The following is a 15923-nucleotide window of genomic DNA, read 5'->3' as shown; positions in this document are numbered from 1 at the left end:
TTCTCTCCTCTCTTTGTTCGACGGCCGCTTCTAGTATCTCTCTCTCTCTCTCTCTCTGTTACTTGCTCTGTTCTTTGCTCCGTTACTTGCTCTGTTAATTGGTCTGTTACTGTTTCTGTTCCTTGCTCTGTTACTTACTCTGTTATCTCTACAGACTCTGTGGCACTCTGTGGCTTCCTACCAAATCCCCCATATATTGAAACTTGGTCTTCGCAGGCATCATAAATGTCTGCTAATTGCTTCAGCATAAATATTATTCAAAAGCCAGGTGTTCAAGCAGCCAACAGAGACGTATTTTCTCCCTCTAGGCCTCTAACAATGATCCGCTTTGCCGGTTTCCTACATTCGAATCTGCTCATCCGATCCCTTAGCAATCAACAGTCCATCAATCAACTATCCAATAATGTCCAGAAATGGTTTCTTCATTTCAACACTTGGCGGTGCTGGCGAATGCCTCTCCTGGGGTCCTGCATTCGAATGAAATTATGTACGTTGCTCAATTTGATATTCCGCTCTGATTAATTCCTAGTGGTTGGCCCATCCTCCATCCTCAGCCTCCCTGCATCAAATATCACCCTCTTGGGACTAACAAATAGCCCAAAATTCTCGCACATGTTTCAGTTTGAGCAATTATCTAAGGAAATCAAATCAAATCATTGATGCAACAGCGGCAGCAGTGGCAGCTGTGTTACGTAAGGGTGGGTGTGGGGGGCGTGGCGCCCACTGTCGAGCCGGTATTGGGTATCAATGGCAACCAAAAATGTCAGTGCAGCAAATTATTTCATCAATTGCAATGCTCAATTTCAGTGCATCATCGAACACAGATCGAGCGCAGGACACACACGGGCCATGGTGGGGGTTGGGGTGGGGGTGTGTGGGTGCCTCTCGTACTAGGTGGTGGTTGCAAGAGGGTGCTGAATGATGGTGGCGTGTTGTCCTGTGTCCTGTGTCCTCTGTCCTGTTGAGTAATTGATATAATGTCGATGTGCCATTTGGAGTGGCAGCCTAGCGGCTGTCGTCGCCCACCTAATGGCCCAAAATTGGGCTTTGGATTTCGATTTTGGATTTGGGATTTTGGATTGGGATTTGGCCTTTTGTACATCTGCCTGAAACGTGTGCTGTAATGCAGTATCGTGGCCATCATCATCATTATCATTAACGCCGCGTCCCATGGCCGTACAATTGTCACACTAATTTTCGCATATGTGCGGATAAAATTGCTGCCAATTAAATGGGACACGCTGCCACCCTGGCACCCTGGCAACCCTGGAATAGAAGCATTTTGTCAGTCAATTGATGCCAGGACTAAAAAGTAATTAATGCCTTTTGTTAATCGTAAATGCATTTGCATTTCGAATTTATTCCACAATTCCAGGCACAAAAATTTCCACAACAAAGGCGCCAAAAGATAATCTTCATTAAAATTTTTCATCCAGCTGCCTGGAAAAATCGAGTGAAGGGAAAGGACAGCTGCTGCTGCATCTCGTGGTGTCATTAAAATTCCTTTTTCCGTGATTTGGTCTTTGGTCTTGAATAATTATTCATTGTCATTGTAATTGGCGGGGCAGGCGCGCTAGTCCCCCCCACTTTTTCCATTTTCCACATTTCTGAGGAGTTTTGTAGGGCGGGGGGGAAGGAAGACCGATGGCTCCCCAATGGATTGCGTTTGTTTTGGAACACGTACGGGGATAAAAAAGGATTCAATCGTTGAAAAGATGAAGCAGCAATTGTCCGTACCTGGGTGTTGTCCTTTGTTGCTGCAAAAAGAGTTCCATAAATGATTGAGTGGCCTGTAAATGGAAAGCGTAAAGAATAGCAGCAGCAAATGATTGGTTTAAATGAATGAATATCAGAGAGAGAGAGAGAGAGATAGAGAGAGAGAGAGAGTGTTAAAGTGTTTTTATTCCCGATCCAAATGGCAAGTGTCGCTTTGCCGGCGGCCGCTCCGATCGCCAAGCGCAGCTTCGCTCGGCAGACGCTGGGTAGGCAGACGCAAAGGTGAGATAGCGAAGAGCGAGCTTGCAGAGAAAGCTTAGCTAGGCAGGCAAGCAAGCGCAAAGCTTTGGCTGGCTTGCAAAAAGGGCATTTAAAATAAGTTGATTTTTCGATTTCTATTTTAAATAAACAAATAAATACATGAATGAATTATGACTGCATAAATGACTAAACGAAAGACCCTACATGAGTGTTTGCCTCTAATGAACTGCAAATACCCTTTCCACTCAACAAACTGATTAAATTTTTGCATGTATTTGTTCTTCTAATTGCAGGTAAGCTCATTAGCCCACACTTTTTAGGCAACGGCCACAAACACACAGAAAACAACAGTAACAACAACCACCACCACTACAGTTCGTATAACAATAATAATGAATAATGTTAACATAAGTGCTTGTATACAATTTTAATTAGTTTTAAATGCAATTTAATGCATTAACATTTGTTTTTGTTTTTTGTTTTCGGTTTGCCAAAAACTGCTGCTAAAGCACTTAGCATAATTTAGAGAAAGAGAGATAGCGTGGGGGAGAGCGTATTTTTGGTTAAACAATAAATCATTTCCCGCTCGTTGCGATAAATATTGTGCATAATTTTGGGGCCATGTTTATGCCCGTCGAATGCCTGTTAGATATACATACATAATATATTTTGTGACCAGAGGACATGTGTCGAGACTGTGTGTGTGTGGGTGCCTCCCGCACAATTAGAAACGCATTAAATATTTAATATCCTGTGTGGAAATGTTTCCGGTGCTTAACAAACATTTCCATGTGTTTACCTGCAACCGATTTGCATAAGCTCTATCTCACTCTCTCGGTGTCTCTTGCTCTGGCGAAAACAAACAAGTTTGATAAAGCAAAATAAAGCATGTTCGATCCTGTCTGAGTAAACACACGTATGATCCAGTCCGCGCCAAAGCGCTCGCGTTCTATCACAGCTTCTGTCCGAGCCAAAGCGCTCGATCCACTCTCTTTGTCTCAAGCAACGCGTTCCATCCACTCTCTCTGTCTGAACCAACGCGTTCCATCCACTCTCTTTGTCTCAAGCAACGTGTTCCATCCACTGTCCCTGTCTGAACGAACGCCTTCGATCCAGGCTCTCTGTCTCAAGCAACGCTTTCGATCCACTCCTTCTCAACCAATGCCTTCGATCCACTCTCTCTGCCCGAACCAACGCGTTCCATCCACTCTCTCTGTCACAAGCAGCGCTTTCGTTCCACTCTCTTTGTCAGAACCAAAGCGCTCGATCATTCCGTTGCAGCTCGAACCTGCCGCAATCCCTTTCTGATTTTTTTAATTTTTCAGCTTTTTCTGTGTTTTTCCTGCTTTTTTTTGCTTTTCCGAAAGCCAAAAACTTTATTTGTTTTTCTCTGCCTTCGACCCACGATAAACTACTTAATTTCGTGCTTGAACCACGCCCCCTTGATGACTAAACGCCTTCACGATACCAACCAAACAAATACAGCAAAAATATCATAAAAAGTGGGGGACAAAAATCAATCAGCGATTGTGAAGCGACGGCGAAATATCCTCAAAAAAAATATGTAGAAACCTTTAAGGCGTATTCGTCGGGTACACGCCACAGACACGCCCATCTACCGCCCCCAACCCCCCCTTTTGGACCGCCAATCAAGCTCATTTATTATGCATTTTTCATATGACAATTTTTTTGTGGCGCGCGGGGTGGGATACCCCCTTTTTTATAGGTGCATGTGAGTACATCCCCCCCCCTCCCCCTCGTGTGTCTTCCTCTGTGTGTCTCCCTCTGTGTGTCTCTCTGTCTCTTTGGGGCAGACAATTTAAATTCAACCGCAGAAAAACCAGCAGGAAAGAGGGACTCGCAGAGAGGGGGGTATAGAGGAAGCGGATGACACATACGCTGGACCAGGGTTGCCTTTGTGTCCCGTGGGAATATTTTGCGGATGCTGAATGGAGTGACAAGGCAAAAATCCAACTTTCCCCCAACCACCAAAAAATACAAATTACCCGCAGAATTGAACATTTTCCAACCCTATATCCCACATATCTCTCTCTCTCTCTCTCTCTCTCTCTCTCTCTCTCCCTCTCTGGGTTCTGGCCATAATCCTGCAGGGCATGAGAATGCAGCCTTTTGTCCGATCCGATCCCTGTCATATCGCTGTCATCGATTGCCCTCTAAACAATCTATCGATAACAATTTTTTTCCCTTTTTTTTTTTTGGAGGGGAACAAAACAGCTAAAAAGGGTTGCCCGTTGCCCCGTTGCCGTTGCCACATGCAACATTTGCATATCGTTTCAAGTACAGTCGCCGCTCGAGGGCTTGAGGCGTGGCTTGGTTTTGCTTATCGCCGCCAAACACTTGGCAGGTCCAGGACTGGGGTCTGCCAGGACCTCCCCAAGTATTTCCGTTGCCTGGGCACGCTTGTTAGTCCACGGAAAAACGTGGGGGGGGGGGGGAGGACTGTTGCAAGTGTCAGGCGGAGGCAGAGTTCAAGTCGAAGTCGCTTAACGATTCCGTGTCATTTTTTGCATTTCCTTTCGTTGCTTCAGTTTTATTTTCTTTTTGCCTGCCCCACACCCACACCCACCCCCACACCCGCAACATTTTGCGGTTGCCGGTTTCAAGTGTGCTGCGGCCTTATCGCGTGCTACGTTGTGGCACCTTCAGACAGGGACAGCGACAGAGAGAGAGACAAAAATTAAAGCTTGAAGGAAAATGCATACTTCTTTCCAGCAAAAACGAAAATAAATCACAAGCGAAAATGCGAAGCAGGACTCGTAAATTTGTGTGTGTGCCGTGTACGTGTTAAAAACTTCTCACGTGTCAGTCGTTAGTGTGGGCCTTGGTCCAAGGACTCGCCATCTGCAATGCAGAAAGATAACTTTTGCCAGTGTCTTGCATATCATTTGCATTTCCTTTTGCCTTGATTATGAGTCCTATACAGCCCGACTTTGGTTTCCATTTTCGGTTAAGTCCCTCGTTCCACTTCCGGCCAAAAGTGTCTGCAATTAGTGGCCAAAAGCAGGAGCAGGAAGTCGCAGATGCCAGAAGGATGTTGGGAGCTGCTGCCAAGGCGGGATCTTGAGGTGTAGTCGTCGCTGGCAAGAGCCGCGAATCCGATCAATTAAAAAGTAACTTACAGATGGCCACACTCTCTCTCTCTCTCTGGTATCCTTCCTGTCCTTCCTGGGCCTGTCCCTTAGTTCCTGTCAACTGCTTGGCGCTCAGCGTGATTAATTTCAATGCCCATTTGCATGCGCCATGGTGAATGATGCCATAATCCTTGCTCGTTGGCCCCCTGCTTACTACTGGCTCCTGCCACTGGCTCCTGCTACATGCTGCTGCTGTTTTAAGTAATTTGCTACCCTCTAAGTATTTTTTGGTGATGGAACAGGCACATAGGGAAAGGATTTTGCATAGGAGAATTTGTGGAAGCTAGTTTGGGCCAGCCGATCCACGAACAAATCGTATGATTCCACAAGTTCGATGGCAAACAGTATTTTCGATCCAATCTGCGCCAGAGCTCTCGCGTTCAATCAAAACTTCTGTCTTAAGCAACGCGTTCGATCCACTCTCTCTGTCGTAAGCAAAGCGTTTGATCCACGCTCTCTGTCTCAACCAAGGCGCTCGATCCACTCTTTCTGTACAAACCAACGCGTTCCATCCACTCTCTCTGCCTAAACCAACGCGTTCCATCAACGCTCTCTATCTGAACCAACGCGTTCCTCTTACTGTTGGAACGAAGGCGCTTGCTCGCTCTCTCTGCATGAACGAACGCCATCGTTCCGTGGGAACAAAAGCGAACATGCACGAGCATGCAACTTCGATGAAGTGATTTTCTGACTTCTGACTTCAGATTTTTTCAAAGAGAAGTTATGGAAGGTGGCCCGCAGGATACAATTCTTTTCCAAAAATAGTTTTAGTGCGTCCTCCAGGGTATTTAATCCTTCGTTTCCCATTGGCACTGCCCTCTTCACTTCACTTTACTTTACTTTTCTTTCCTTTTTTTTTTTCGGCTCTTCATTCTGAAAGTAGAGGAAAGAAATTAAAAAAGCACGCAGCTCAGTCTGAGTTGCTGCAAAAGGATAAGGCTTAAGTGTGTACCTCCAGCTACCTGGACGACAAGGACGACTGGCAGGACCAAGAAAGCAGGACGTGGACGGCATCGCTTCGCAGTGCGGGCTTCCACAAAGAGGAAGGAAAAAATATTACAAAAAACGTGCCAAACGTTTATTTAAAAGGATTTATGTGCGTTACGTGCTAAATGTGAAATAATAATTTTTTTTACTCATTCCCGGGTTTTTTTTTTAATACCTTTTGGATGCTGCAGAATGCAGTCAGAGGGATATATAGCTCTCTCTCTCTCTCTCTCTCTCTCTCTGTTTCCCTTTTGTTCTGTGTGTGGTATTAACTCAAGTCCTTTTTGCAATTTTTATTGAGACTCCCGAGAGTCTGGGCCAAACGCATGAAAATTGTTGCGGCAGGAGTGAGCTTTTGGCCAACTGAGATTTTTCCCCCACCTCCCCCACCCCCCGAACTGCGAGACTTAATTGCATTCTGTTGGCCATCTCTTGCCACTTTTTGTGGGTTTTAAGTGCTGGCCTGAAAGGAAAAGTTTTCCCTGTTTCTGCGGCTGCCATTCTGCCAATTTCTAGCTTTCTTCGGGCCATTTCTGTATTTGTATTGAAATCGAAAATGCGTGGCAAGGGAATACCAAGACAGAGAGAGAGCCACAACAATGGCCAAAAAGAACCTTCAGGACTCGGAACTCAAGTCCAAGTCCCAGTTGTGCTCTGGGGGTTCCTTTTTCTCGACTTATTGTTATGTCCATCTCTCTCTCTCTCTCTCTCTGGCTCATGCTGTCCTTTTGCAGTCCCGTCTGTGCATTTGTTTTGGGACCCCGCACGCATATAGCATAATAATTAGATGGTGTCTCCCGTTACCCCCTGCCAATGCCACAGACTCCAGTCGTCGTCTGGCTCTCGACCGAGGGGAGGAAACAGCGACAGGGAGAAAGGGAGAGGGAGAGAAACAGTGGCTCGGTCACACTCTCCACAGTTCATTTTGCGGCGCACAAAGTTTCTTAATTCCTTGCCAACCCCACCCCTCCCCCCCCATTCCGTTGCTGCTTTGTCTCTGGGCACAAAATATAGAAAAAAAAAAGAAGAAAACTTTTAATATGATTTGCAGTCAGACATTTTCCCGCAGTCAGTCAGTCAGAGAGAGAGAGAGAGAGAGAGAGTCAAACATAATTAAAGAGAACGCTCCAGAATCATTAAAGATGTGTGTCTAAGGAGGGGTGGTGGGGGGGGGGGGGGGTCTTATGCATATGCATCTTGGCCTCCAGACATCAGGATAAGATGGGACAGTGACAGTCCTGTGTACCTGCCTGGAGTGCCAGTGTGTGTCGAAGAGCCGAGAGACAGGCTGAATAGTTTGCAGGGAGGCTACCTGCACACTGAGAGAAATTGATGGCTTACACAAGATTTGCGGGGGGCCAAGAGTGGCTTTGAAAGTCGAAGAAGCGTTCTACCTGGTTCCATTCATCTTTCCATTCTCTTCTTTAGTCTCTCCCTCGCCTGCAGGGCTATTGGAGGCACCCTGTACTGCTAAGACACACTGGGAGAGAAATATAGGCATAGAAAACAGATTTCTACAACATTTATCTCTATCAATATCTCTCTCTCTTAATCTCCCACTCCATTAGGGGTATTGTACTGCTTCAAAGCCTGTCTTGCTAAGCCACACTGGGAGAGATAGACATTTTACAGTAGATTTCGATTACATTTATCACTATCAATCTCTCTCACCCTCTCTCACTCCATCAGGGGCTTTGTACTGCCGCTAAGCCTATACTGCTAAGCCACACTGGGAGAGAAAGACATATTCTAGCGGATTTCCCTTACATTTATCACTATCAATGTCTCTCTTCCTCTCTCTTACTCTCTCACTCCACCAGGGGCTTCGTACTGCCGCTAAGCCTGCACTGCTAAGCCACACTGGGAGAGAAAAACATTTTCTAGCTGATTTCTCATGTCCATTACATTTATCGCTCTCTCTATAACCTAATCTCTTTGTCTCCTTCAGGGACTTTGTAAGCCACCCTTAACTGCTGCTAAGCCACTCTGTAAAAGCAGCGTTTTTCTCAGTTTATCGAATAATTTCCACAGTTTGCCAGATAAGTTTTTCCTTTCGTTTTACTTTATTCGTATTCTCTCTTTGGGATTACTTTTTGCTGCTTCTTTTCTTAATTTTCTTCCGTTTTCTTTTCAAAGTGTAGACAATGTGTCCTCGCCGTTTTCTTGGGTGTGTGTTTTGTGCGCAACTTATTACCTTAAACTTGGCAAAAAGGTTGTTGACTGGCTGCAATTTGTTGACACAGACATCAGCGACAGAGAGCGACAGAGAGAGAGATAGGGCAGGGCAGGGCGTGTGTGAGGCTGTTGTCCTTGTAAAGGACTCTTAGGCATGTGCAGCAGCAGCAGCAAATTGAAATTCATATGCAGAAAGTGTTCTCCCTCTTTTCACCACTTTTCTCTGCTTTTCTCTGGATTTTCTCTGTCCATTTTTACTGCATTTTCTGGAGTGCATTAGGGACGCACTTTGCTTCAGTTTTGGTTTTCTTTTTGTAATTTTCATTAGCAAAAATCGTCAAAGTTCTTTCCTTGACCAAAGGCTTACAACCCTCTTCCCTCTCTCTCTCTCTTTCTCTGAGAGTGTCGAAAGCCTTAAAGGCGCTCAAGTGAAAGTAATCGCCTTGGCTCTCGGCCACTGCACTCACAGCATTTTATGTTTGTCTAATTCAATTAGATCTGCAAAAAAAAAATACCTAGAAAACTGTGTGGAAAATGGGACTCTTTAAGGCTTTTCTTTAAGGCCACCAGGATGGCTGCTGCAGCAATAAAACTTCAATTAAATTAAATAAATCTCGGATAAAAATGCGCAACTTTTCCATCTTCGAAATGCGGCACGGAGAGAGAAAGAGAGAGGGAGAGAGAGAGAGAGAGCAATCAGCAGACAGCCTGCGGTCATCATTAAATGTCTAATTTATTTCACAAAAACAACAACTACGGCAGGCAGTCATCGCAGAGAAAATTCAGTTTTTACAAGCAAGATTTTCCATTTTCCATTTGGCATTTTCCGCTGGCCTCCGCTGGCCGTAAAAATTGATTTAATAAAACAGGCACGTTTCCATTTTAAGTGCTGTAAATTTTAATTTAGTTGTAGCAGCTGTGGCATGCCCCACGAAGGACACGGGACACGGCACACCTCATCATCAAAGCCTCTGAAGGAAAACTTTGATAGAGATCACCTTCATTAACAACAATGGAGGAGGAAACAACTGGTAAATGGAAATGGAAATGGAAATGGCAACGGGGAAGGGGCAGGGGGATGGGGCAGGGGAACTGACTTGTAAACCAACGCAACTTTGGTTGTCATTTCTGTTTTGTTTATTATCTCTTATCACTCGGAAGAAAGTTCCACTTTAATGAGTTTTATCGAGGATCCGCCGCGGGCTGTACGGAAAAAAAAGAAAGCAGAACTCCGACTCCGACTCCGACTTTTGAAGGCAATCAAATGGAAAACGTACTTCAGCTGCCGTACAATTTTATATGAATATTTATGATTGTGTTTCAGAAAGTTTCTGTTTCGTCGTTGTTTAGTTTCGGTTTGCTGTTTATTTTATTTAAATGCCCCTTCAGCCCCTGCAATTGTATATTAATTCCATTCCAGCCAGAGACAGCGACAAATGCGACAACTGACAAGACAATTTCTCGTGTTTTGGGGGTGAAAACTTTTGTGTGCCACAGCCAGAGACAACAGCCAACAGCCAACAGAATAGAAGAACAGCCCCCACACACAGCATAGGATATGGCAGGCCCTGTGGCAAGCAACAGCAACAGAACTTGCCACGTTGACACACGTTGACATCGAATTATGCAAAAACCCCGACAAAATGTGAATTAAAAATGCAAATTCCTCAAAAGACACCACAATCCCCCCGCAACCCCCGCAACACCCCCCCAAAAGAAACAGTCAAATACTGTCCTTGGGTCCAACAACTAATCAAGTCTGGCCGTCCTGGCCCGTCCTGTCTAGGCAGCATTTCATTGATGCTTGAATGGGCCACAGGAATTCGAGTGGAAATATTACTCTTCGCAAATATTCCTTGAACGGGGGGGAGGGGAAGAGGCCGGGGAAAGAGAAAGAGAGCCTACAGAGCAGGCTTTTAAGCTAAGCCACACTGTGAGAGCAGAGACAATGTACATATGAAACGATTTTGTCAGCGTCCATTTTAAATTACAATTTTAATTAATTAAATAACTAATACAATAACAACATAAATAATTAATTAATTTAAAAATTAATAACATTTTTTTTTAACGACACTAGAGAGGTGAGAGGGGGAACAAAATTTGTAAGCATCGATTTTAAATTAAAATTTTAATGAATTACTTGAAATTGAATTTTAATATTAAATATTTTTTTTTTAAATTTATATTTTTCTTATACTCAATACTCCAAATAAATATTTTTTTTGATTTAAATATTAAATATTTTTTTCCAAATATAAAAATAAATATAAATTTAAAATACAATATTTTATTTTAATTCAATTAAATATGTATTTTAAATATTATATAAAAATGAAATATAAATTAATAAAAAACATATTTAATTGAAACTAAATATTTGTTTTAAATATTAAATAAAAATAAAATATAACTTTAAAGTATAAATATTTCATATTTTTATTCAGTTAAATATATAATTTAAATATGAAATATATATAAAATATGAATTAAAAATAAATATATAATATTTAAATAAAATAAAATATTTATTTTAAATATTAAATATAAATAAAATATACATTTAAAAAAACAAATATTTAATATTTAAATTCAATTAAATATTTAATATAAATAAAATATAAATTTAATTGAAAAAATATTTAATATTTAAATAAAATAAAATATTTATTTAATATATTTACTATTTAAATAAAATAAAATATTTATTTGAATATTAAATGTAAGTAAAGTATAAATTTAAAATAAAATATTTAATATTGAAATTCAATTAAATATTTGCTTTAAATATATTTTGCAGGAATTGAAAATAATTTATTTCTTTTTAAGAGTTTTATTATTAAAATAATTATAGATTTACTTCTAAATCAAAAATGAATGCTATTTAATTTCAGTATAAGACCGAATATATAATTTAAATATGGTCCTATGCCATGTTTTCTTCGAGTGTAGTTGAATTTTACAATAAATCCGCATTGAGAGGGCGTCACAATTTCGCTGTGGGTCCGCCACGGCCTTGATTATTTCTATTTATTTGCCACTCACGCCTCCACTTCCTTCCGCCTGCGTGGTTTTCCGCCTCGAATTGAATTTTCTTCATTGCGGCCTCACCGGTGGAGTGGAGTATTCATGTGATTTCTCGGGGCAATGTCATTCTTACGCATGAAAATGTGCGGAAAGTAAATTGAAAAAAGTTCCTTTTCTGGTTTCTTGCCCCCTTTCTGTTCTGTGGAGCAGTGGCAGTGGCAGCGGCAGTGGCTCAGCCGACAGTCAATCTGTCGCTTTTCATATTTTCCGCATTTTCCCCTACAAAATAGCTCCAGTGCTTGTGTCGTCGGCTGCATGTCCCAGAACCCCAATAAGTATGCAGCCAGGGTTTTGCCATTGTCAACTTCCTTTGATTGCTCCTGCTCCTGAGGCTCCTGAGGCTCCTGAGGCTCCTGCTCCTGCAGCATTACGTCTCGTCTCTGTACCTGGTCGCATTACGTATACGCCATGCCGTGCCGTGCCGTGCCGTGTCGTGGGGAGTTTTTATTGCTTTCGATTTTCATTTTGACTGCTCGCACGTGCGACGACAACGTACCGTCCTTGGATGAGTCCTCGATGTCCTGTCCTAAACTTTCCAGTTCGATGGCGTAAATTTTCTTTAAGCATTATTTTATTACATATTTCCCAGGCAAGGAACGGCAACCGGATCGGGCTTTCCCTTGGCTGCGTTTTTGTTTTCGCTTGGCGTGAAATTCAATTTCCCATTTGCCACACATACATCCAGTTCTACCTGTCCTTGCCCCTGTCCCTGCCCCTTGCTGGCTCTCTCCTTTGGCGACACTCGTGTCTCTCGATATAAAGATATTCATTCTGCTGTGGGACTTCATTTTTGCATACGTATGAAGTCGAAGAAGTCAGGCAATAAGCCACATGACGGGTGCAGTGCGTTTCGCGACAATCAGGCAATGATTTCGCGGATGATTCTCAGGAGGGAGAACCAGGGAATTGCGTTTATGTTTTAGTTTTTTGTCAGAAATCCAAAGCGAGACGAGGTTTGCGCTGACGTACATATTGCCATTCACTTGGAAACGTTGCATGAAAGCTCCTTATATTTATATTGCGAATGAAGAGATTTGATCGAAAGAAAAACATTTTCCCTGATCGAAACTTTTCATCTCATTCGATTTGTAAAGCATTTAAGGCAGTTAGTCATATTTTCAATCTCAAATCAGCTGTTTGACAAATTGCCATTCACTTTTAAGCGTTGCATGACAACTTTCTTGCTATATTTCTTCCTAAAGAGAGAATGAAGAGACTTGATTTAAAGAAATATCTGCCATGACCGAAACTTTGAATTTCATTTGAATTTTTTAAATAATTTTCAGTCACAAATCAGCTGTTTTACATATTGCCAGTCACTTGTTAGCGAAGAATGAGAATGAAGAGATTTTATCGGAAGAAAAAATCTTCCATTTAATGATCATTTTTTAGTTTTCGATGGGCGAATCGTATTTTATAGAGTCGCAAATCAGCTTCTTGCCATTCACTTGGAAGCGTTGCATGGAAGAATCAGAATGCTGATATTTGATGTGAAGGAAGGATCTGCCATCATTTAATGAGAATTTTGTAGTTGTAGATGGAAGCATCGTACTCGTATAGAGTCGCCAATCACTAGGAAAGCTTCTTGGCATTCACTTGTAAGCGTTGCATGAAGTCTAAGGCGGGAATGAGAGCGCAGGGAGCATCTTCCATCCGATAGAAGGAAGCTCAGTCCTTTCTTATTCCCTGGATTTTACTCACTTAAGCTCTTGAGTTGTATGCACCTTATGGCAGTGAAACACACTGTAGGTTAATCGTTTTTTTTTTTTGCTACACTTTTAGTGTGTTTTTTTTTTGCTATCCTTTCGTGTGTGTTTCAATGGCTTCCCGCCTCCTTCGGTGGTCCTTCGTGTTTATCAGCAGACGCCATCGCTGCCGCCGATTTACTTTTCCGCTTTCTTCATTGCATGCAGAGTCGTAGGGGCACGAGGGAGAAGGGGAGCAGGGGGCAGGTGGGGGTTTTCCTTTAACTGCTGGAAATTCATTGAAAAATATTCTTGATTTTTATTGCGTTCGCTCACAAGTGAAATTGCCTTAAAATCTATTTGAGTTGTGCTTTCTTTTCTTTCTTTTTTTCCCCATTTTATTATGGCAGACATTTCTGGGATGCCCTCCCCTCACCCCCCTTCCTTGGTATTCCTGGGCCCAAAAATTTGTTCCTTTTTTTTTGTTGTCTGACTTTTTCGGCCATTTTCTGTGTGTGCTTTTTTTTATGGAATTCCTTTCGGGTTTATTACTTTGTTTATTTGGCCCCAACATGCAAACATTCCCCAGGCTTTGTGTCCTTTTTTCCCAGGATTTCTCACATATTTCATGTGCATTATCTTAACCGATTCTGACGTGTAATTTATGTGGACAATTTTCGGTTTTTCGGTGATCAAAATTGAGCAAAAAAAATGTGCATTTAATTGTGACTCATTTGCATTTCTTTCTGCTACGCCACGCCAAGAAAAGGGTCCTTCAAAATGCGAACCCTAGAAACAGCAAAAAAATAAAATATAAATCATACGCACCATTAAACAATGGCTTCCAGAGGGGGGCTGCTGCTGCTGGCCCACATAACGCCCGAGAGCGCTTTCAATATCACTTATAAAAGTCCTGGCCCATACAGTACCATGTCCTTGCAACGCCATTTGCCATTTGCAACGGAAGCCGAGTCGCACATGCGAAAGTAAAAAAATTCAAACAATTGCGAGCAACATTTAACCAGATGGGAAAGAGGGGGAAGAGGGGGGAGAAAGGTCACAGAAGGAATAGGAAAATCGACTTCAAATGAAAGATGAAAATCAATTACAAAAAGCAAGCGAAACAAAAGCCAAAAGCGAACAAAGGAAAAAGCAGAAGGAAAAACTCTGCAAAAGAGAAAATGGAAAATTGAAAGTGAATATGCTAAATGTACGCCCCGCCCACCGCCCGCCGCCACCCCGATGAGGATGATGATGTGGAAAACCCATAGCCAACCCCCCCCATTGGTTGCCGCTTCAATGATGATTTCCGACCATAAAAAGCAACTTTAATTTAAGGCTCGGGGTCTCATGTGCAACAAAATGTTGCACGGTACTTGCAGGCCTTTCAATAAGCATAAAATAAGGCGGCAAATGGGGAGGGGCAGCATGGGGCAGCATGGGTTTAATATAATGACACATTTTATGATTGCATTTTCCTACTAAAGGCAGGACCCTTTGCAGCTGGTCAATCTCACGTCTGGTTGGGGGCATGGCCAGCAGGAGTGGGCGTAACCCGAGAACCCAAGGAGTCAGCAAAATGTGCAAAAATACAGGGGAAAAAGAAGGCAAGGAAGGCGTTGCCTAACGAGGAGCTTGAAGACCGCCTGTCCTCGGTCTTTGGTCCTCGGCAATGTCTGCCCCGTTCGATGGCTGATTTTCTTGGGTCCTTGGGGGGACACTCGACTTTCTCCTTTCTCCTCTGTTGTTGTTTGCTGTTCATATACACAATTACCAGCTAAGGCGATTTGCAAAGACCCCGCCCCACACACCCCACCGCCATGCCGTTGTCTGTCAATGTCCCCGCCGCCCTGCCGCCCCACCGCCCCGCTGCCCATCCGCTGATTGTTTGACAATGTTTACAGGTGCAAATTTCAAAGTGAATTGCTTTTCTATCGTTCGGAAAAGTGCTTGCAACACGCAGGCGAACTTAAGTAGCTTCCACCAAGGAAAAGCGGTGGAAAAGCGTTGGGCAAACTGTGGAAAAGCGTTGGAAAAACTGTCTAGAGCTAAGCGGATTTGTTTATGGCTGGTCGTGACAGTTTTTGTCATACAAAACCAAAGACCATTAGGCCTGGGTTTTCCCCATCAATTGACAGGTTCTGCTTTTCCGACTGTCTCGGTTTTAATTGAATTTTCTTTTCACTGCAAAAAACAAGACAAGACAAAGGCATTTATTAAACAATAATTGCAATTTGCTTTTTACAGAACAATAAATAAAATAGAAATGGAAACCAAAAACAAAAACTGTCGACAAATGTCGGAAAACTAATTTATCAATAAATAAGAGAGGCGGCCAGGGGCGGGGCGGGGCCTTTGGTATGGCCATAAATGGTCAAGTGTTTTGGTCAACACACATGGAAATGCCTTCACATTTAAGTAAAAAGTTTTTGCAAAAATAATGAAGCATAGCTTGAGGCACACACACGCACACACGCACTCCAGGGAGACTCCAGGATGGAAAATGCAAATTGCAAACAGTCGAGACAAACAAAACCCCGAGACCCCCCTCCCCCCCCACCACAGACCGACCACAGGACCATAACCAGGCCCAGGACAGGCCCTGGACAGGCCAGGCCAGGACATCTGTCTATGTCTATGGCTGTGTCCTTTTTTGGATCATCCGACCTGGGGCACACAATGAAATTTTTGCTAAATTTGTGCACTGCTCCTTGTGTCATGTACCCAAAGGATTACCTGGAGCTTTGACTGGTTCCGGTGCATGGGGGGGGAATGCATGGGGCCTGTCTGTGGTGGCGTGTCACGACGCACTGGCATTGGCCTGTCAATCACAGTCCAGCTTCTGGATGCACTCGCCGCC

The 15923-nt window shown here is 43.0% G+C and overlaps 1 protein-coding gene across 8 annotated transcripts in view; it reads left to right on the top strand.

The window, feature by feature from the left end:
- The window catches only part of LOC108154760 (sterile alpha motif domain-containing protein 5-like), a 171446-nt gene that overhangs the window by 100943 nt on the left and 54580 nt on the right, over nucleotides 1-15923 (top strand). Inside the window, exon 3 of one of the 8 annotated variants that reach the window (XM_017285140.2) lies at nucleotides 2271-2312. The exons of the other annotated variants lie outside the window; for them this stretch is intronic. Within the exon in view, the coding sequence (XP_017140629.1) occupies nucleotides 2271-2297 (27 nt within the window). The 3' untranslated portion in view covers nucleotides 2298-2312. Of the gene's footprint in view, nucleotides 1-2270; nucleotides 2313-15923 lie in introns of those variants that run through there. 8 annotated transcript variants of the gene reach the window in all.

The sequence above is a fragment of the Drosophila miranda genome, chromosome 2 (assembly GCF_003369915.1).
Source record: "Drosophila miranda strain MSH22 chromosome 2, D.miranda_PacBio2.1, whole genome shotgun sequence".
Classification (NCBI taxonomy): domain Eukaryota; kingdom Metazoa; phylum Arthropoda; class Insecta; order Diptera; family Drosophilidae; genus Drosophila; species Drosophila miranda.
The sequence above is the reverse complement of the archived record's forward strand: the minus strand, read 5'-3'. Positions and strand labels throughout refer to the sequence as shown.